Genomic DNA, 22,708 nt, shown 5'->3' with positions numbered 1-22,708 from the left:
CGGATCGGGCGTAGGTGCCTTTATGTTTGAGACCTTGTTCTTGCCAGCTTCTATTTTGAGATCCTCAATTAGTGTGGTCATAATGTACGGTAGTTTTTCTAGATTTTTCAAAATAGGATCGCAACTACATGATTCAGGCTTAAAATTCGTGCTATCCTGTACTCTGCGGATCAAGGAATTCAAATGATCCAATTTAGCATCGTGCGATTGTGCATGTAGAGACCTGTGTGACTGTAACTGGTGTCCAGCAGAGCACATGCTTGCAAGCCCTGTAGGAAGTTCACTTGTATCTTCTTCAAGAAACAGGGTGCTGCTAAAGGTGGTTTTGTAATTGATTATATAGGATGATTGGAGGGTGGTGCTGCTTCCTGTCCGGCTTCCCCTGCATGTACCAGAGAATACATTTTAAGTGGACTTTACCAGGAGAAAGTTTTGAAACTTGTCTCTGGGGAGAGAGGAGTGGCACATGGAGCAGCCTTGTGAGTGCACTCTCTGCCAAGCCTTGCCTTGGTGACAGGGTAGACCATCATTCCTGGCCTGGCCCAGGGCTTCAACGTAAAGAAAGGATCACACACAAGGGGTCCAAATGACTGCATGACTACACACCAAGCATTGTCAAGCCACCAGCGGGTATTTTCTTGCTCTCTGTTTCATCAGCCAGTTCTTGCAAGGTGTATTAACCTGCAGATGATGGAAAAGAGTAGGTGGACCTGTTCCTGAGGATGTCTTCAATAGACAGCAAGTGGTGACGCAAAGCGAGGCCCGAATCAGGCTACTAACCCTGTGGGTGGATTCCAGGCTTTTCTTCGTTCTCTACGTTTATGCTTGAGACTCTAAGAAGCATTATCCAATACAAATAAGCAGATGAGTATGTTTAATCTGTTTTGCTAAAACTTCAAAGCAATTTGCCACTGCAAGGAAGGATTTGATAGTATATTGAAAAATACTGGTGGTAATAGAGTTGTTGAGATAGTGTCAACTTTATGGCGGTCACCAAAAATAGGCCAACTGTGCTACATTCATGTCAACTTGAGTAGAGCTAATGGTGGAGTTGGAGGTGTTTCAAAAGGCACCTAGAGCACCACTTAGACCTACCACCCTCTTCTAAATTGAGTTGCTTTTAGAGATTTTAAGATAAAGTGTGAAGATGAAATTAGTTTTTTAATATATATCACATGTATGCAAGATACTTCGATTTGACCGTAAAGGGTCTTCTAAGGAAACAGGTTTTTTATTTTCTATTGCAGTTTTATGTAGCGTACTATAGTGCTTTACATGAGCAACAGTGACATTACATAGGGACACATTCATTTTTTGTAGGCATGGGAAGATTAAATGATTTGCCCAGAATCACAGGATGTTGAACCAATGCAAGACTTTAACCGGGTTCCCCAGCTCCACAGCCGGCAGCTCTGACTGCTATGCCACATCCTCTCCCCAACATGTATACATTTGCATAAAGAATCTAGCCTCATTTAAATAAACTGTTATCCTTGCTATAAAAATGACCGGTAAAAAATCGACGTTAACAATGATTCTTTAAATTATAATTTTTATCATTAGATGCAAAAGAGTTTGTGATCATCCCCCAACATACAACACCAGAGGCTGCAGTTCGAGAGATTGATGAACTCTATGATGTGTATATGGACGTAAAACAGAACTGGACGTCACCGGTGAGTCACAGTAACACATCTCATTTGCAAAGTTCAAGATGATGATGATGATGATGATGATAATGATGATGATTGGAGTCTTATATAGCGCATCTTAGCCCGTAGGCGTCAAGGCGCTGAGGATGGAAAGAAGTCAGTGTGGAGGGGGAGGGGGCGTGCCGACTAGCAATAGAATTCACTGAAGAGCCAAGTCTTCAGGGCCTTCCGGAAAAGGAGATAGGAAGATTGAGCCTTAAGCTCCACAGGAAGGGAGTTCCAAATCCTTGGAACGAGGGAGGAGAAGGCCCTCCCGCCCCACCTTGCTTTGGTACTTCTAGGAATGGCAAGGAGATTTTTATTCGCTGAGCGAAGGGCCCTGCCGGGGGTATGACGGGACACCAGAGAACAAATACCTTCTGCCCCAAGTCCATGCAGGGCGCAGTGAGTAAGGCACAAGGCCTTAAATTCAATCCTTGCTTGCACGGGGAGCCAGTGCAAGTTTTTCCTGATGGAGGAGCCTGATGACCGCCTAGGAGCGTCAACAACAAACCTTGCGGCCGCGTTTTGTATGATCTGGAGATGCTGGACAAGTTGGTTATTAATTCCTAGATAGAGTGCATTGCAGTAATCTAATCTTGAGGTTATAAGGGCCACCGTAACCTGTTTACGGGCTTCGACCGACAGATAGTGGGCGATTTTCTTTAAGATTCGCAAGACCCCTCAACAGGTTGAGGCAGTCCTGCTAACCTGTCTGTCAAAGCGAAGTGAGGAATCAAAAATTACACCCAAATTCCGGGCCGACTGAGAGGGCGTGGGGCAGGCACCTAAAGCAGAGGGCCCCCAGTCAGCAGACCAGGTCTCCTGCTTGCCTCCAAAAATGAGCACCTCCATTTTCTCCCCATTTAACTTGAGGTAATTTCTCGCCATCCAGTTCGCAACTGCTTCCATGCAGGCTCTAAAATTACGGGCAGTGATGTCTGTGTTTTGCGAGATGGAGACCATGATCTGGGTGTCGTCCGCGTAAGATACGACTTCCAGACCAAAAGATCTGACCAGTCTGGCAAAAGGTGTTACATAAATATTAAAGAGCGTGGGTCTCAGGGACGAGCCCTGAGGAACCCCACACTGCACAGGCTTGATGGGGGAAAGGTAGTTGCCCAGCTTGACCCTCTGTTCGCGTTTGGCCAGAAAAGATGTAAAAAGGCTAAGCGCGGGACCCACCACTCCTATCTCCCCTAGGCGCACGGCCAAGATGGAAGGGGACAGGGTGTCAAAAGCGGCTGTAAGGTCGAGCAGGACCAGCAAGGTGATCTGGCCACTATCGACCTTAGCCCGTATGTTGTTAGTGACAACTGTGAGGGCAGACTCGGTGCTGTGTGACTTCCGAAAACCGTGTTGGGATGGGTCAAGGAGGCTGGTGTGTTCTAAGAAGGCACTCAGATGAGTGTTTAAGTGGGCTTCTAGCATTTTCGCAGGGGCAGGGAGCAAGGAGATAGGGCGAAAATTCTTGAGGATCCCTGGGTCTAGAGTGGGTTTCTTAAGGAGGGGTTTAACAATGGCTAGTTTCCACAGCTCCGGATAGACACCCTCGTGAATTGCCCGATTGATGACTTCCAGGAAGGGAGGGAGTAGAGTGTCTCTGCAATCCTTGAAGATTTTAAGAGGGCAGGGGTCGAGGGGCGATCCCGACTTGAGAGCATCCAGGTGTAGATTAAGTTGCTCTATAGTTAATAAGGGAAAGTTGGTAAGAAAGCTAGCTACCCTGAGGCTTGACAGAAATCATATCTGCAGAGGGTGCCATCGTGTCGGGAGGTGGCCCTAGATCATGGTTGAGGGCTTCTAGACCTAGATGGATATCTGTAATTTTCGCATGTAAAAAGGTGGAAATTTGGTCGCAGAGGTCCTGTGAGGCAACAATGGGGTCAGGAGGTTGAAGGGCACACAGGGAATCCACAATTTTGAATAGATCCCGAGGGGAGCTGAGAGAGGTGGTAATTTTGATAAAGTGAGATTTCTTTGCTGCCAGCACCGCGTTCTTATACTCCTTGAGGAGTCTTTTATGATTGTCTTTTTCAAGGGGGTCAAGGTGGAGCCTCCAAAGCCTCTCCTGCTTCCTACATCACTGCCTGAGTGATCTAAGGGTGTCTGAAAACCAGGGTGCTGTGGGGCGTTTCCTTGCGGAGTAGTGCTGTTTAAGCGGGGCCAAAGTGTCGCCAGCCTTGGAGATGGCTTAATGAAGATCCAGAGCCGCCGCTTCGATGCCTTTAGGTGAAGAGGTCATGGAGCGGGACAGTAGTGGGACTAGGGTTTCATTATTTATCCCCCGGAAGTTTCTCTTTAATTCCCATCTGCTGGGGTCTGCCAGCGCAGCGTTGGAGTGAGGGGTATGAAAAGCAAAAGGGACGGCCATGTGGTCTGACCAGGACAGGGGGAGGGGGGTCCCTATCCTTAATCTGAGATCGTTGGAAAAAACGCCGTCCAACGTGTGTCCGGCAGAGTGGGTAGGGCCTGTGACGCCCTGTGTAAACCCGCAAGAGGCCATGGAATCCAAAAGATGGATAGAGTCTGCGGAAGTGTCATTCTCCAAATGGAAATTGAAATCTCCCAAGATTGTTAGGTTTGGCCTGTCTATATAGGGTTCAAGCATTTTAAGTAGGTCAAGGCTGAAACTGGCCCTAGGGCCTGGAGGCCTGTATATCAGAAATCCCACAAAGGTGACCGTGGGGGCGGGGTTAAGGGCAAAATACATAGCCTGAAAAGAGACTGACGGCAAATATTCGATGCGGCACTTTATAGAGGTTCTATGTAGGATTCCCAATCCTCCACTCCTCCGACCCACCCTATCCATTCTGACCAGGGAGTAACCTTCTGGGATAGCATTCAAGAGTTCAGGCCCGGAGGTCTCAGAGGCCCAGGTCTCTGTGACAAATGCCCAGGCGGGGTCTCTGTCAGAGATAAAGTCTCTGAAGGCGAAGTTGTTTTTGACCAAGGACCGGGCATTAATAAGGAAACCGGCCTGTGTATTCTGCGGGGGAAGCTCGGGTTTACCTAACCCCGATTGTTTGTGGTGAGGGATCAGGGAGGGGGAGCAGGTAGTACCTCCAAGGCACTGACATCTAGGAGAGTCTAGGAACCTTTCGGGGGTAAGCCTATAGTGGCAGGTTCTTCCAGGAGGTTTTAGTGAAAGTAGCACCTGTAAGGTGTAAAGGGGGCTAGCTTGCCCATAGGTGTCTATAGGTACAGCCGTCCCGGCCCCCGGCGCATCCTTGGCGCTGACGGGCGCAGACGGGCAGGACTCTGGCACGACTCCGGCACGACTCCGGCACAGGTCCGGCACGTCCGCTGGTCGCGTCCGCTGTGCGGAGACATAACCGTCCCCTTTTATGCGGCAGCTAGACCGCGTCAGAGCGCTTCCACTCACCCCAATATGGCCGCTATGGAGCTTCGCCTGCTCGGGGCCGAACTACTCAGCGTCAACACTCGGCTGAGAGTGGCCCAGGTAGCGATAGTATGGGGAAGGGAGGTGACAGAATTAAAAATTAAAAGCTTATTAATCAAGCCAAAGTTACGATTTTAAAAAGAGTAGCAACAACAACCTCCCGGCTTCCGCATCAGGAGGGGAAAATATCACACTGCAAGATCGTGCGCAGGCTCTGTGATGCCCCTTTTATGCGGCAGCTAGACCATGTCAGAGCGCTTCCACTCACCCCAATATGGCCGCTATGGAGCTTCGCCTGCCCGGGGCCAAACTACTCAGCGTCAACACTTGGCTGAGAGTGGCCCAGGTAGCGATAGTATGGGGAAGGGAGGTGACAGAATTAAAAATTAAAAGCTTATTAATCAAGCCAAAGTTACGATTTTAAAAAGAGTAGCAACAACAACCTCCCGGCTTCCGCATCAGGAGGGGAAAATATCACACTGCAAGATCGTGCGCAGGCTCTGTGATGCCCCTTTTATGCGGCAGCTAGACCGCGTCAGAGCGCTTCCACTCACCCCAATATGGCCGCTATGGAGCTTCGCCTGCCCGGGTCCGAACTACTCAGCGTCAACACTCGGCTGAGAGTGGCCCAGGTAGCGATAGTATGGGGAAGGGAGGTGACAGAATTAAAAATTAGAAGCTTATTAATCAAGCCAAAGTTACGATTTTAAAAAGAGTAGCGACGCAACAACCTCCCGGCTTCCGCCTCAGGAGGGGAAAATATCACACTGCAAGCACTGCAAGATCTCAACTATTCTAGGAATTCTTGGAATATACTGAGTACAAAGTTTAAAAGAAAAGAAATTTGAAATCAGAGACCTATTTTCTAAGCCGTAAACTGTTAAAGGACTATATTTAATTTGAGGTTCTCATTACATAAAGAATACTGGGGCATATTATCAAGCAGGGCGATAGGCAATTATCGCCGCTTTAGCGGCCGTTTTCGGCCGCTAAGCGGCGATAATTCTATCGCCCTATTAGCAATGTTTATCGCTAATGACATGCAAAGTGGGCGTACCCAACCAGTTAGCGACTGAAAGCAGTCGCTAACGTCACTATCGCCTATTAGCAAGGCAGGCGTAGCGATGGAAATATTCGCGCTAAGCACGAATATCTCCAAATACTAACACCTGCCCAGACCAGTTCTTAGCCATGTTATCCAATGGGAGGTGGATAACATGGCTAAGAGCATTTCATCGCTAATGCGTGAATATTGCTGTATTCTCAGCGATATTCACGCATTTCGCCAATAGCGCTGGATATTTTAGCACAATGGAGAAAAACGTTGCTAATAGCATGTTTTCTCCGCTAACATATCCAGCGATAGGCAGCGATAAAAAAAATGTGCTAAGCTCATTTTGCAATAAATATCGCTATTCCTTGGTAATATGCCCCACTATTCTCAAAGATGGTCGAAAAATATTTCAGGTTCATGATAAAGCCCTTGCACAGAATGATTACTAAAAGCAATGTCACCCAACCAGCTATTTCCATGTAATGCTCTACGTAACTGCTAGGCAGATGAGGTGCAGTGGTTAGGATCTATTATCTTATGTGGTTGCTCTGAAGGATACCAGTGTGCTTCCTGGGTCATCCAATGAAGAGAAGTCAGAAGGAGTGTCATGTGCAGATGCTTGTATCCACATAAGAGTTTTGTGGGGTGTTTGCTGAGGGTGATTGAGAGCTCAATGTTTTGGTTTATGGTGGGCATCTTCATAACAAGGAAGTGGGTCATCTTCAATAGAATGCTATAATTTCAAGTGTTGGGAGTAGGGTTATGGCTCATTTGATTACATTGTACAGCACTTCACTTTCATTGTCAAGATAAGAGTTGGTATTGTTGTAGTGTGTGACCACAATTTGCGCATTGTGGTTTTCTTTTTACCCTTCTCTAGACATTAAGGTATATTATGGTACTGAGTGGCCTTGCATTTTGGTGTGACCTTTTTGGTGTAGGTCAGTGTGGAAGTTATGCAAGGCCTTCATAGTGGATTTAAGGTCAATGAAAAATGTGTCACCAGTTTTTGTGATGTTTCGGGTAGGTATGTTTAAATGTGTGGATGGGGACATTTTTGAAGTACATTTGAGATGACTGTAATCGGTGTATGCTCAGCTGTGTGTCGAGTTTTAAATAAGAACAGATAAAAGACTGAGACACAGAGGACAATCAAGTCTAGAAGAAAATATTTCAGAAAAGCAAGTATGGGAGTAGCAGAAAAGATGAGTTCTAGGTTGTTTCCAAGGTAGTGTGTGGATGCGGTTACATGGAAGGTGAGGTTACGAGAGGGAAAGTTGCAATATTAGTCTCTAATAAATTAGGTGTGTGAATGAATCAGGTAAGTTGACTCTACCAAGAGAGGTGCAAGAGATGATGTTAGAGAGGTGAGGTTAGAGAAATCAGGATATGAAATAGTTGATGAGTTGAAAGGTGACTGTGTTAATGGTTGAGACGGAGAGGGATGCAAAAAAAACTCTGGATGTTTTTGTAGGGCAGCAAAGCTGCAACCATTTTTTTTAAAACACAGGTGTTGGATGAAGTTGAAGCCATTTAAAGTAAGCTTGTGTTATGGATGCGGGGTCAACACAAGTATCAATGACGAAGATGGCTTTTAGGTAATGATGAGAGATGAGGTCACAAATGTCAGATGGCAGTGAGTGCTGCTGAATAAGTATGTGCCGGCAGGGGATCGAGTGGGGTGATCAGTGGTGTGGAAGGTGTGTCATGGATGTTGAAGTGGGTTAGCTTGAATGACATGCTTTTTTGGGTCCCCAATCCCCATGGGGGGATTGGGGACCCCCCTACGGTCCCAGCGGATAGGGCCAGCCCTTGGGGATGGGGTCCCTGGGGCTACAAGTGGCCCCGGAGGGGTATGGGGTCCCCAGGGCCAAGAATATTAGGAAAAGAAGGGGGGCCACTGGCATCGCGCCGGAGGCCACGCCCCCTCCTTTGAGCACTCTGCAAATGCACCCCCTGGTGCGTTTGCAGATGGGGAACGAATCCCCCTTGAATACTGGGGGTCCCTGGGGGCCAACTAGCCCACCAGGAACCTCCAGTTTGCCCAGGGGGCTGCGTTTCACAGAGGTGTTCTGAGGCCACGCCCCTTTTTACACCTCTCTGCAATGCAGCTCTGTGGCGCTTAATGGAGGTAGCTGGTGGGCTAGTTGCACCCCAGGGGCCCTCAGTATTCAAGGGGGGTTAAACCCCCAACTTAAAACGCGCCACGGGCACATTTGCACAGGGGTGAAGAGAGGGGACGGGGCCTGAGTTGACATGTGTGCAAACACACCCTGTGGCACGGTTTAAGTTGGGGAATTAATTCCTCTTTAATCGTGAGGGTCCCTGGGGGCCAACTAGCCCACCAGGTACCTCCTGTAAGCGCCTCAGTCACTTAACTACATATCAGTGATCAGTTTCTATATGTTTCACAATGTGTGAAGCCTTTAAAGTTGTGGAGAGGGAAGAATGCTTTACGAAAGGACATGGAATACTTTTATCTCTCCCTGACTAGCTTGACAGACTCGAATCTGAAATCAGAGCTCTGGCAATGTCACACAGTACCCCCCCCAGATCGAGCTATAATGGTGACCTTGAATCTAACATGGTTAGAATTTAAGTAAACCACCTATAGGCAGGTAAAATTCCTTAGTCGATACGTCACTGCTATATGGTACATGAAGGGAGAGCACCCAGGACTCACCCTGGGGGGGATAATTCAACCAGTGTGAGCAGCCTCTGCTATTGTCCAAATTTAACATGCTATATAGCCCTAGTGACATTCTGAATGAATTCACTGCATTTTATTCAGAGTTATACACTGCCAGATTATTATTTTTTTTTATTTTTAAAAACCTTTATTGTGAAAAGTAGGAGATACATGCGTAAGCCTACAACCATCGTGGCCGGCTACAAAGACAGTCAATAAAAACAGGATAACCGTAGATGAATCTACACTCAGGATAGTACAAAATACACCAGACGTGATTGCGGGGTGCGCTACACAGGATATGAGGGTTTCATTTTAAATTTAGAAGAAGAGAGGGGGCTGCAACAACAAGGACTACACACCATACATAAGGAGATACAGTAGAAACAAGGGGGAACCACCCCATTTACCATCAGAGATAGGCTATGAGTTCGGCAAGTATAGAATTTGAGCAGCCGCAGCGGTAAGACTGGACAACAAGCAGTTTTACAGAATCAACATTTCTGGGTGTAAACCCAGAGAGCCCACCCCCAAGAACAGGAAAGAAAAGCTTGTGAAGACACAGAAAAGAAGAAGGTGTGCGACCCAGAGACAGCCAACCGTAATAAGGAGGAAAGAACCCTCCCAAAGCCGGAAAAGAGCGATAGAGACCATAGAGCAAAACAAACTAAAATAACAACCCCCCCCCCCGCACCCTCCACCCCGCACCCCTGTAATGGCTATGGCCAAACCCACTAACAGTGTGCCTGTCGCCCCGGAACTGCCCCACAGTAGGGAAAAATATAAAGAGTGGAGGAGGAGAGAGACAGACTCGCTCCCGGGCATTCAGCGCCCCCAGCCGGCAATCAAAACCTAAACGTACAAGGGGTCATCATTGAGCAAAATGTAGACAGACGGGACTATTGCGAGCGGAGCGGAAGCAGTAATAAGCATGGTACAGGATTGGCTAAAAAAAACAGCATATTCCGCCCCCCATATCAGCAACATCCACTATAACAACCACGTTATGAAAACAGTACCCCATGCAGCATAAACCAAAAACAAAAATAAAAAGCAAAGTTACAGCAGACCCTCGGCCTCTTCTCACATAATCATTATAGTCACACAGGATGGGAACCAAAGCAGCAAAAGTCAGATCAGAGTATACTAGTCGCAAGGGACAAAATCAACCCAGCGCAGCATTAAGGAAGGCAACGTGTCGCGTAACCCTCACAGCCCCCAGCCCAAAAGACGAGGACCCGAAGGAGAGTTAGTCATCCCTGTCCAGTCTTACGTATATCACCAGATCCAGCAACATTACCAAACTCCAGCAAGTGCGACGGGCAAGACCCAGCTTGAAAACAGACCTCCCACACATCATGCAACGAGGTAACACAGGAGAACAACATGGCAATGTCCGAAAACGACAGGAGCAGCACCAGGATCTCCGGCAGCAGGTCGCAGGAAAAGGGTCCATAAGTCAAATGCAGTCCAGCGCCGCTGAACTGTCCAGTGCATCCAAGGGCACGATACACACTGCCAGATTTGATCTTAACGAAGACGATATCCAAATGTATCTAAAAAAAAGGCTACATTGGTGTGACTGGAATCAGAAGAATGTCAACCACTTTGCTCTACAGTTACGCTAGAAGAAATGAAAGGGATGATTTCATCCATGAGAAACAAATTTGCCTTAGGAGGAGATGGGCTCCTGTCAAATTTTATAAAGCATACGAGGAAGAACTGGCCCCATTTTTACTTGAAGTATGTAATGCAGTGTTTGTTGAAAGGCTCCTTCCCCCCTAAGCTAAAGGAAGCTACAGTTATAATCTTACTTAAACCTAGCAAATCTCCCCTGCTGTGTGAATCGTATTTTCCATTATAATTAATAAATATGGATTACAAAATACTCGCTAAACTTCTGTCTAATAGGTTGTTACTACTTTTGCCTGGCCAGATTTGGCCAGACCAGTCAGGTTTTATACCAGGCAGGCCCACGGCAGACAATGTACAAACTTTGTTTGCTGTATCTTGTCAAATCGATCTGGATATAGAAGCAGCCTTTAGACGCCAATACGGCGTTCGACTCCATAGAATGGCCATATTTGCTATCAGTCATAGAAAGGATGGGGATGGGTAATGCTATGCTGAAATAGAACGAGCTTCTGTACATGCATTAACAGCCCGAATTGAGGTTGACAGGGCCAAGAGGCATGGCTGCACCGTGTCAAGATGTTATTTGCTTTGGTGTTGGACCTTTTTGCCAGTATCCGATCGGAGTATCCTTACCTTTATAGCAAAAAATTTGGAGCTGGACTACCTTGCTGTGGACGTATGCTGATGACATCCTACATCTAGTTAAAGATCCAGAACATAACCTAAACACAAAAATGTGTCAAATCACTGCATTTGGACTGCTTGAATGTAAACTGGTCCAAGCGGGTGACACTTCAGCTCCAATGTTACATTTTCCAATAAGATGGCAACTGGAGCCCATATGATATCTGGGCATTCAGTATTCGCTGGGAAGAATTGCGGCAAATGTTTGACAAATATAGCCTCCTTAGTATAGAAATGGATTAAGCTGCAATTGTTGGTAGCAGGGATGATAGCATTAATGAAGATTATCCTCCTTCTCAAATTACTATATATGTTTAAAAATATTCTCACAAGAACCTTTTTCGATCATCTTCGGCCACTCATAGTTAAGTCAGCATGGGCAAATAGGCAAACTTGTATTCCCCGGACACCTATGCAATTGCCCTATAATAAGGAATGATTTGCCGTTCCTAATTTTTTAAATCTACTATCTAGTTGCCCAGGCGCAGTTCGCACTTCACTGGTTCCACAATATCAGAAGGACCCCAGATCTTGACTTCAATGAGGGGTTGGGTGCTCTAGTCCCATTGAGTACCTCTTTAATTAAAAAACCACATGGACGAAATGGGAAATACACACAGTACACTGTACTATTTGGGAGTAGTTCAGGCTGGCTTTGCAGACTGGTAGGGATGTAATGTACTCCAACCTCTTCTCATTGGTTAATAATCCCCTCTTAAAAATGACAAGTGAATGGAGAGTGAGCCGACAATTAAAGAATAGAAAGATGGGTAAACTGGTGTAATTATTCAACAACAAGAAATGCAAATCACTCCCAGAATACTTGGCTGGTTGATCGTGCTCATCTATGGATGTATTGATGTATCAGCGGCTTCATCATTCAATGAGTGAACGTATCCCCTGTTTGCTTGATGAACCTCCTGAGTGGACCTTGTTTACTTTGGTAGTTATTGACCCATGCCCCGTTAAACTCAGTACTAGGATGGATAACTGTGTGGGGAATGATATGCCTATCACAAACTTGCATGCTAACATGCTAAGGACATATGGGGTACAAAAGGGGGTGGTGGTGGACGGAGCATCTGAATCAATTAAACATTCACACCCAGTCAAAAGATCTGGGTTTAATCCATCACCGTTCTTTAGCCCACTCTGCCACCCCAGTTCAGACATGGCTGTATGCAAATCAGTCTGACCCTGTGCCTCATGGGAACAGTCCAGCCCGAACTGCCAAGCCATGTCTTCCCTGGATCGGAAACAAGCTTCCGAGGACCGGTTTCTGGCATTCCAGCCATCTTCAGCCCGGCTTGCTTGAATCCAGTGGCAAAGTGAGCAAGGGACTCACGTCTGAGCATACCCTGCCACACTTATGGCGGCCAAAAGCGGTACAAAAGGGGGTGGTGATGGACGGAGCATCGAATCAATCAAACACTCACACCCAGTCAAAGGATCTGGGTTTAATCCATCACCGTTCTTTAGCGAAAGGACAAATGGGAGCAAGAATTGAGCCATGAAATATCAGAGTAAACTGATGATACTACTTCTAGAAACTAATAGATGTGTCCAAGAATGATACATGTGGAGTAATACAGTTGAAGTATGTTCATAGAATATACAATACTCCAGTCAGTACGGTGCTCTAAGGATTAGCTACAAACACAAATTGCTGGAGATGCGGATCACCGAATACTGACTTTTTACACTGGTCCTTTCCATTGATATCCTGTTATTGGCAGAAGATTATCACAGCATTGAGAGTGATGTTGGACACTAATGTGGAGTTTTCCGCATTGTTCTCCTTTTTGGGTTATGCGGAAGATTTCCAGAAAACCTAAAGGAAATGTGCTGCAATTGCTCTCATGTCTAGTGGCTTGGCTCAAGGATAGTTCCACTTGCTCGGAATATTCTGAAAAGTTTGCTACTTTACTCCTTCGCGAAGCCCATCCTAAAGATATATGGGGCCCATTGGGGGCACACAACACAGTGCCTTGTCTCCCTCTCAGCATCCATGACACCGCTGGCTCTGGGCCTCTGGCTATATATGGGATGGTCGAGTGACTCGTATGTAGTGTGTAATTTCTATTCCATGTTGAGTCGTGATTCGTCCCATAAGTTACTAGTGGATGTATTTTGTTTGCACCTACTCACCTGCTGTATCAATGTCCTGTGATCTGCTCTAATGCTGCCACCTTAATAATAATTTGAAAATAAAAGTTACAAGAAAGTCAAATCAGGTGGTGACAAAGAACCCAGCTACAGTAAATTATCATCAATTCAGGGGATTTTTATAGGGCTTTAGTTTCAGATCCTGAACTTGGTGATTTTCGTTGGAAATAGAATGTTAGGTTGAACCGGACACCTTTACATCACATGACTGATACACTATATATAGGGGCAAGTGCATGTAAAGCAAACAATAGCGTCATTAGTTGCATATTTTGGTTCAATGGATGGAATCATTGTTGTTAAAGTAATCTTCTGCTCACCACATGTTGGATTGGGAAGTCAGCAAACAATAGTCCAGGAAGGAGAATCAGGAAATGCGTTTAATCTATTTCATCCTCTCATTTTCTCAGAATTTCATCTTTATGGGGGACTTCAACGCAGGCTGTGAATACGTGCGCAGGAAACACTGGAAATACATCAGGCTGAGGGAAAATCCCGAATTTGTTTGGCTAATTGGTGATAAAAATGACACAACTGTTAAGGATAGCACGAACTGTGCGTATGACAGGTACTACCATAACATTGTCTTTTTTCTACACATTTATTATTTTGCTAAATTATTGGGGCCCAAATGTTTCTTCGATGTATTTATGTACCACCAACATATTACTATTGAGTGCATATTTGTTGAAATGCCTGCATCTCTTAATAACAAGCGCATTTGTTCTTATGTTAGAGCGCTTTACATGAGCACCTGTTTCGTTACAGATGAACACAGATATTTGTAAGGCACGGGGATATTAAGGAATTTGCCCAGAATCAAAGGATGATGAGCGTCCCTGCCAGGACTCGAACCCGGTTCCTCAACTTCAAGGTCGACCGCTCTAGCCCTAAGCTAAATTCTCTCCCCCGTTATTCTGAGTGCATCATTATCAAGCACGTTTTATTACAGCTGATAGGTCTGGAATGGTCAAGCCTGCAATGTTTTTGGTTTCCTTTTTGCAAACCTATGTAATAAACAAGAAAAGTATAAAATTCCCAGCAGCAGGGTACCCCTCGTCCCCACACCCCTACATGGCATCTGCTTGGATGACCCCACTTTCTGAGATACCCAAGAATCATCGCATGTACGCAAATACTTCACTGAGAACGAAGGTACGGCCTCTAACAAACTCCGCAAATGGGGCGCTTTTAAAGTGGTATCTGAATTTAGGAAATAGTGGGTACCCGGAGAACACTTGATAGGTAAATCACTGAGGAGGAACTGCGCCAGCCATCCTTATCGCTATACTGCGGGTGGACTACAAGATAGTGGGCAAGATCCTATCCGCGAGGTGCACCCATATGCTTCAGGAACTTATTCACCCGGGTGAAAATGGGTTTGTCTGAGGGCGCAGCAACTCACATAATCTTCAGCGTCTGTTCCATGTCCAGGATCAGGACCTGGGGTGGTTCCCTTTTGCTGTGTGCCTGGTTTTGGACCTGGAGAAGGTGGTCGTTTCCCTGGACTGGAGCAACCTGTTCCAGGCCCTGGCACGGATGGGCATTGGTAAATGCCTCCTCGCATACCCACAACTCCTATACACAAAACTCCTCTGGGGGATCCGGCTGGGACACCACATATCCACCACATTCTTGGTCGAGCGTGGCACCGGCAGGGTTATCCCCTCTTGCCCTAGCTTTTTACGATGTCTATGGAACTCCTGGCTATTTGCCTTCACCAGGATGGTGGGCACATGGAATCCCCCTCGCAGACCGGATACACGCAGCGTCGCTGTCCGCTGATGATCTCTTAATGTCTATCCGCGATATCCAAGCAGACAGCACCAAGTACAGGCATTTGCCCAATCATTTGGCCTCACAGTCAACTGGGGAAAATCCTCTGTTTACCCGCTGCACACAGACTTGACCCTGCTGGGTATCACTCTGGGAGGGGGCACCCCTTGTCTGCTAGAACTCCTCTGTCACACTTGGGAATCTGCCTCTATGAATCCTCAAATGACCTCTTTGACAGCAACCTATGACCTGCCTGGAGGCATTAAAATCCCTCGTATCCTTCTGGAAGAGGCTACTGCTTGCAATTACATGGAAAATCACTCTGTCAAAGATGATGATCTTACCATGTCTTTTGTATTAGTTCACTGACTCCTAGTGGTAGCTCCCATAGTTTCTTTCGATAAATTGGCTCACTGCTCACTGAACTCATATGGGGTAACGGTCACCACCAGATAGCATTGAAGAAACTCCAATTACCTACGGGGAAATTGGACTGGGAGTCCCTTCATTTGAAGCCTACTTCCTGGTGGCACAAGTGCAATGGGTAGCTAGGTGGATAGCCAACCAGAATCTCTGGGAAACGTGCCACCAATCCCCACTCCCCACCCCTTACCATCACCATCACTGTCACCCACGGCTTCCTACTTCCACAGGTGACACCGGCCCCCCACACGCTCATTACAGGACCAAGTTGCCCACAAACGCATCACTCCAACTTGCTTTCTCCCCTGACATATCCTTCTATATGCTCCGGAGTTCCCTTTACAGGGCCTCCCATGCTACTCATGCACATACACCGCCTCAATCCTGCGTAGGTGGAAAGATTGCTTTCTAACCATGGCTGGCGACCATTATCAGATGGCCTTCTCCTCTCCTTTGAACAACTCCAGACAGAGCATGACCTCACAGATGGACAATATCTTACCTGCCGCTAACTACACAACGCTTGTCTCACACTTTGATAGACTAGCGACGAGGAAACCCCACACATGCTGTTATTCAGGCTCTTCTCACCATTGGGGAAGGTGGGCACTTAATTACTTGGCTCTAGAGAGCAATTTGGAGCCACATCAGAATTTCCTTGCGACCTCTTGGCGCTAAATGGGAAGATGATGTTGGAAGTGTGCTGAACAATAAGAAATGGAATCAGGCACTGGATTTCCCCCATTCCATCTCCAGAAACGGCAGGTTCAATAACAACCAATTTCACATCCTCCACAGTGCAAATGTAACCCCTGTTCAGCCTAAACGCTACTTCCCCATGGCAGACCTATGTTGCCCCAATGAGATCCGGAGGATGCAGACCTCCACCACATATTATGGTCCTGCACCGCCCTAATCGCCTATTGGCAGGATATCCACACTACACTCCACGAGGTCACCAAACTCACTGATATATATTCATGGGAGGGTTGTGGCCTCAGTGTTTTCAAATGCAAAAAGAGACACACCGTCCGCGCACGCTAGCCTTGCCCAATCACTGGCCAAGAGAACACTCGCAAGGCAATAGAGGGCCCCGTCTGCTCTGCCCTTGGTGGCTTGGCAGGGCACTGCATGTAAACAGGGGACTGCTGAGGGGAACACCCTCCACTATGAAGAAGCGCAACAAATTCACGAACCCCCATATCCATGTTATTAACAGTACCCTCAACTCCACGCCCCGGGATAATCTCACTCAGTGATCTCTCCTTCCAATGCCCCACTCTTGCGAACTCACCACGAACGACCCCTTCATAACTTCAAACTGCTAATGCCCACCTCCTTGGCCCACTCTCCCCCTTACGCCTTCAACATCCCACATACCATGGTTACGCAACACGCACGCCTTTGCGACCCCGTCTACCACGTTCTAACTTCTACCAGCCCTACCTGTTATTTGCTATTACATAACGTACTATATCTGTCTCCAAACCCTTTCCTCTCCAGAGTTTCTTGTTGTGCAGGTTACACATGGCAATTGCAATTTTTCTTTTTCATGTAACGGATGTCACATCATTGTTTAAAGTATGCTATGTAAGCACTATGTTTCGGTGTTTTGCAATATTGAATATCTTTATAATTTCCAGTATACTGATTTCCACTGAACCAATGTGTTCATGCACCTTGTAAAACTCTAATACATTTTTTTTTAAAGTATACAAGTATCAACAAGTACAAATGCTACCATCCAAATGTGGGGTGTATAAGTTTGCAAAAAAAAGTTAAAGATGATGCGTCACAAATTTTTTTCGAAAAACAAATGATGAAACCGAAAATGAAAACACAGAAGCAGGTTTGGGCCTACGAGCAATGCCACTGAAGTGGACCACTTTTAGGTGGATGGGCACTTGTGAAAGAACAAAATGCCTCCCCTCACAGTATAGAGAACCAACAGCCCCATGCTGTAAAGTGTGATGGGCAGAAGAACAACGTGAATGTCGCTCAAACAGACCAACTAATGAATAGGGCTGACTGAAAGCTCCACTATCTACATATATATCTAAATATTCCTATATTTTTATTGAAAAGTAGAGGCAGATGAAAAAACTATAGCTGTCTCTAGGGCAGATGTAAAAATATGCATGAATTTAAACACAGGCTATCCTGTTTCTTTGAGCTCCTAAACTCTCTTCTACTTACATAATAATAAATAATCCCCATTTGTAAAGCACAATCACCCGTAGGGGTCTCTAGGGGCCGTCGGGAAGATTAAGCAGCTATTGCCCAGAGTCACATGGTGCTGGGCTAATCTGCTGCAGGCGCCGGGGATCGAACCGCGATCCCCAGATTCCGGAGTCAGTCGCACTGGCCGCGGCGCCACACCTCTTCCACTTACAATACTCTGCATCACTCCAATTACTACTAAGTATCTGGGAAACACACTCTACCACCACCCCCTATTCCCAGTATATAATCCTCTCTCATAAATGGTACTGGTCACTATGTTGACTCTCTGAATCTGTGGCAAATAGATGTCACCAAGTCAATAAGTGGTAGGAACAAATAAAACTTGCACTGCAAATGTCAACCCTTTGGAATCTAAAGATTTACCATGTTTACTTGTCCTTATTTAACTTTTTGCTGCAGAAGCGAAATTCGCAAAGCTAAGACAAATTGCTATAAAGAGTGAACAGTCTCAGTAGTCTGCCCATGCAGTAAACTGATTAAGATATACAAGGATCTGTTAGTGCTAAACAAGTAGCCAGAAACGGGATTAGTTCCATCACAAACGTTCTGCAAAGACCTTTCTGGCTATTTAGTTACTGTTCAAAGTAACAGTCAGGCGCGCATGAAGTCAGCCACCACTCTCTACAATGTCCTTTACCCAGTGCACCAAAAGAGTTCTCTCATAAATTTAGCAATGTGCATTTGTGCAAGTTGTAGTGAAGTGAGTTGCAAATCTTAAACCTCTGCAATAAAGTTTGCTGAGTTGGACTGATTGAAAAGTGCTTTGAAGATATGGCCGAAGACGTTGCTTGCATTAATAATGCTTCACTACAAAGGGACTCCCACAGCTTTAAAAAGATCCATAGTAGATTTTAGAAAACCAAAACTCCCTCTTGAAAGCCTACCAGCTTCAAATCCATCCACACCTTGTCCTTCCTAGGTAAAATGATTGCAGTTCGGCTATGTCAATAGCTCCAATAGTTAGTTGAGAATGACAAGTTCTTAACAGACACCCAAACTGGCTTTCATCCTCTTCAGGGCACTGAAACAGCTGTTATGGATATTTAAAAATATATATTTTCTTATTGACATTTCAAAAATATCAAAGACAGTGTTATAACTATCAGTAATACGTACTTTCGTGAACTGTACATTTCAGAAGCTGCAGCGATTTTATAATTATTATCCACCACCTATTACCTCTCACGCCCCCCATGCATGTGTGTGTTCGTGTGTGTGTGTGTATTCTAAATAGGTAGCAGAGAACTCTGGGTGGTTCCCAAATTTGGGTAGAGAGCAGCTCTTATATAGAGCACCTTGCAACACCAGTGACACTCTGAATATGCTCACCTCAAATGTCTGTGTTTCTAGCAAAGTGGTTAAGCATAGGATTAGAGGAGTGCCATCCACACTGAGCTTGAAAGGGACAAACAGCCAGATTCATCATTCTCCCGTTTTGCGAGCCCCTAATAGCGATTCATAAGGAATCGCTATTAAGGACTTGCAAAACGGGATTCATGTAGGAATTGCAAAAATATTGCGATTCCTACATGTTCCTTATTTGCGATTAGCAAATTGCTAATCGCAAATAAGGAATAACTCCCCATGCATTCCTATGAATGGGGAGCTATTCCTTATTTGCGATTAGCAATTAGCTAATCGCAAATAAGGATGTGATTTCAAGGGTGCAGGGGTGTCCAAAGGACACCCTGTAGCACCCCTGAAATGTAATCTACATTGGTGTTGCGCACACACATGTCCAAAGGACATGTGTGTGTGTAACATGCAACTTAGAAAAATGCATTTAAATGCATTTTTCTAAGTTTTTGCTATTTACCACGAGGTCTGACCTCTCGGTAAATAGCGGCGCAAAATTGCAATTTCGCAATTTTAAAATGATTCATGAATTGCATTTAAGGAATCTCAAATAGAGATTCCTTAAATGCAATTCTTCGCAAATGTGCGAATTCTTTAATAGCGAATTTTGCATTTGGGATGATGAATCCCAAATGCAAAAATTGCACTCGCAAAAGGCAAGATTCTGAGAATCTTGCCCTTTGCAAGTGCAATTTAGCTTGATGAATCAGGCTGAAAGCCTTTTGCCATTTATACAGCAAAATCTTTAAGTATATGATTAACAAAGTCCTATCCAAGCCGAGCTGTAAAATGTCAAAAGCCTTTTACCACTCCAGGCAAAGAATTACAGCTTTGGATTGGTACAATACTATCCAAGCCAACCTGGAATACATAAAAGCAACGCCTGGCACGTGTTTCGCTCTCATTAGAGTTCTTCAGATAGCTATACCTTTGTCAAGACACAAAAGCGCACCCAGTATGTCAAAACAAAACACTTTCAGCTTTAGAGTGCCAAATAAGTTATGCAAAATAGGAAGCAGAGAACTCTGGGTAGTTCCCAAATTTAGGTGGAGAGCAGCTCCTATATAGAGCACCATGCAACACCAGCGTCACTCTGAATCTGCTCACCTTAAATGTCTGTTTTTCTAGCAAAGTTTTTTAGCATAGGATTAGCACAGTCCCATTCCCGCCAAGCTAGAGAGGGGCAAAGCCTTTTGCCATTTATACACCAAAATCTTTAAGCATTGTATTAGCAAAGTGCTATTCATGCCGAGCTGTAAAATGGCAAAAGTCTTTTACCACTCCAGGCACAGTATTACAGCTTTGGAACAACTAATCCTCTTTGAGGGCACCACAGCAACAAAAGAATTAAAAGGCAAAGCTCCTGCAGAGCATTATGGGTCATTCCTGGAGGAGCAGTGAATATTTCATGAGCGGCCTAGATGGCTAAATAGTGAAGCAGTGAGGCAGCTCCAAATGTTAAAAAAAAAATCTTTTTTTTGTGAGTGCCCCATCCTGGTCCACCCACTAGCAGGTTTTATGACCTTTATTTCACAGTGCTGGAAGATCCCTCGCATGTGGCCAGATGTGCTGTTTTTTAATTATCTTGGCAGTGTGAGAAGCATCCTTGGCAGCTACCAGACTTCTTCTCAAAATTCTTACCCATGAACCGGTGAGGGAGTCTTTGAAACAGTATCATTGGATACCTGTTGATGCAAGGATCAAATGTAAATTCCTCTGCCTTGCACATAAAGCAATAAATAACTGAAGTCCTCCTAAAGTCAAAGCCTTGTCCTCCCCTATGTTCCTGACAGACGCTTAAGATCGTCCCAAGAACACCTCCTCAAAACTTCTAGAACTAAGAGAAAGAGACGGGCGGCAGGTTATTTGCACATCTGATCCCAAAGCTCTGTAATGACATACCCCTCGAAATTAGACTGCTGGAAGAGGAACTCATATTTAGAAAAAAAACCTCAAGACATGGTTATTTCCCCTGTAAACTCGAATCGTCATAGTTACCCTATTTCAGTACTCTGAAACAGCGCTAGTAAGCCCTCGGCCAGCCTTGCGCTTTAAAAAATATAAACATAAACACTCCTGCGCTGCTGGGGTAGAGTTGCTTAGAGTAGCACTGTGTTAAGTAGAGTGACATGGCATAGAGTAGAGTGGGGTAGAATGAACTGTCATAGAGTGGGGTGGAGAGGCGTTGAGTGGCCTAGAGCATAGTGGAGTGGACTGGCATAGACTGCAGTGACAAAGACTACAGTGGTGCAGATTAGAGTGCATTGGCGGGGAGTGCAGTGGTATTGAGTGGTACAGAGTAGAGCACAGTGGTATATAAGGCACTGTGGTCAGTGCAGTGGAGTAGAATTGAGCACAGTAGAGTGGCTTACAGTGCAGTGGCAAAGAGTGCAGTAACAGAAAGTAGAGTGGTGCAAAGTGGATTGTTGTGGTGTGCAGTAGTGGAGATTCAATCAATCAATCAATCAGGTCATTTATAGAGCGCGCTACTCACCCGTAGGGTCTCAAGGCGCTGGGATGGGGGGGGGGTGCCGTTACTGCTCGAACAGCCAGGTCTTGAGCTTCTTCCTGAAGGAGAGGTGGTCTTGGGTCAGGCGCAGGTCGGTTGGGAGTGAGTTCCAGGTCTTGGCGGCCAGGTAGGAGAAGGACCTTCCTCCTGTTGTCGCTCTTCGGATGCGGGGGACGGCGGCGAGGGCGTGGCTGGTTGATCTGAGGAGGCGCTTGGGAGTGTAGAAGTTGATCCGGTTGTTGAGGTAGCTCGGGCCTTGGTCGTGTAGGGCTTTGTGCGCGTGGGTGAGGAGACGGAAGGTGATTCTCTTGTTGACCGGGAGCCAATGCAGATCTCTCAGGTGTCCAGAGATGTGGCTGCGTCTGGGGATGTCGAGGATGAGTCTGGCCGAGGTGTTCTGGATCCGCTGGAGTCTCTTCTGGAGCTTGGCGGTGGTTCCGGCGTAGAGGGCGTTGCCGTAGTCCAGTCGGCTGGTGACGAGGGCCTGGGTGACCGTCTTCCTCATCTCGGTGGGGATCCACCGGAAGATCTTACGTAGCATGCGCAGGATGTTGAAGCAAGACGAGGAGACGGCGTTTACTTGTCTGGTCATGGAGAGGGAGGAGTCCAGGATGAAGCCCAGGTTGCGTGCGTGGTCCGTCGGTTTGGGTGCGGTGCCCATGGCGGGGGGCCACCAGGAGTCGTCCCAGGCGGAGGGCGAGGAGCCCAGGATGAGGACCTCCGTCTTGTCCGAGTTCAGTTTCAGGCGGCTGGTCGTCATCCATTCGGCTACCTCTCTCATCCCTTCGTGCAGGTTGGCTCTGGCGGTGGCGGGGTCGTTGGTCAGGGAGAGGATCAGCTGGGTGTCGTCGGCGTAGGAGATTATGTTGAGGTTGTGTTGGCGTGCGATGGCCGCGAGGGGGCTCATGTAGATGTTGAAGAGGGTGGGGCTCAGTGAGGATCCTTGAGGGACGCCGCAGATGACTTTGGTGGCCTCTGACTTGTACGGTGGTAGGCGGACTCTCTGTGTTCTTCCGCCGAGGAAGGAGGTGATCCATTCCAGTGCCTTGTCCTGGATTCCGATGTTGCCGAGGCGCTG

General features: G+C 46.3%; 1 protein-coding gene across 1 annotated transcript in view; it reads left to right on the top strand.

Moving 5' to 3' along the window:
* Nucleotides 1-22,708, top strand: part of DNASE1L3 (deoxyribonuclease 1L3) — a 141,371-nt gene that overhangs the window by 78,093 nt on the left and 40,570 nt on the right. Inside the window, exons 5-6 of the mRNA XM_078661491.1 lie at nucleotides 1,564-1,676; nucleotides 13,733-13,890. Of these exons, the coding sequence (XP_078517617.1) occupies nucleotides 1,564-1,676; nucleotides 13,733-13,890 (271 nt within the window). The remainder of the gene's footprint in view (nucleotides 1-1,563; nucleotides 1,677-13,732; nucleotides 13,891-22,708) is intronic.

Source organism: Lissotriton helveticus, chromosome 9, assembly GCF_964261635.1.
Source record: "Lissotriton helveticus chromosome 9, aLisHel1.1, whole genome shotgun sequence".
In the NCBI taxonomy this organism is placed as follows: Eukaryota; Metazoa; Chordata; class Amphibia; order Caudata; family Salamandridae; genus Lissotriton; species Lissotriton helveticus.
Note: the sequence above shows the minus strand (reverse complement) of the source record. Positions and strands in the feature narration are given on the sequence as shown.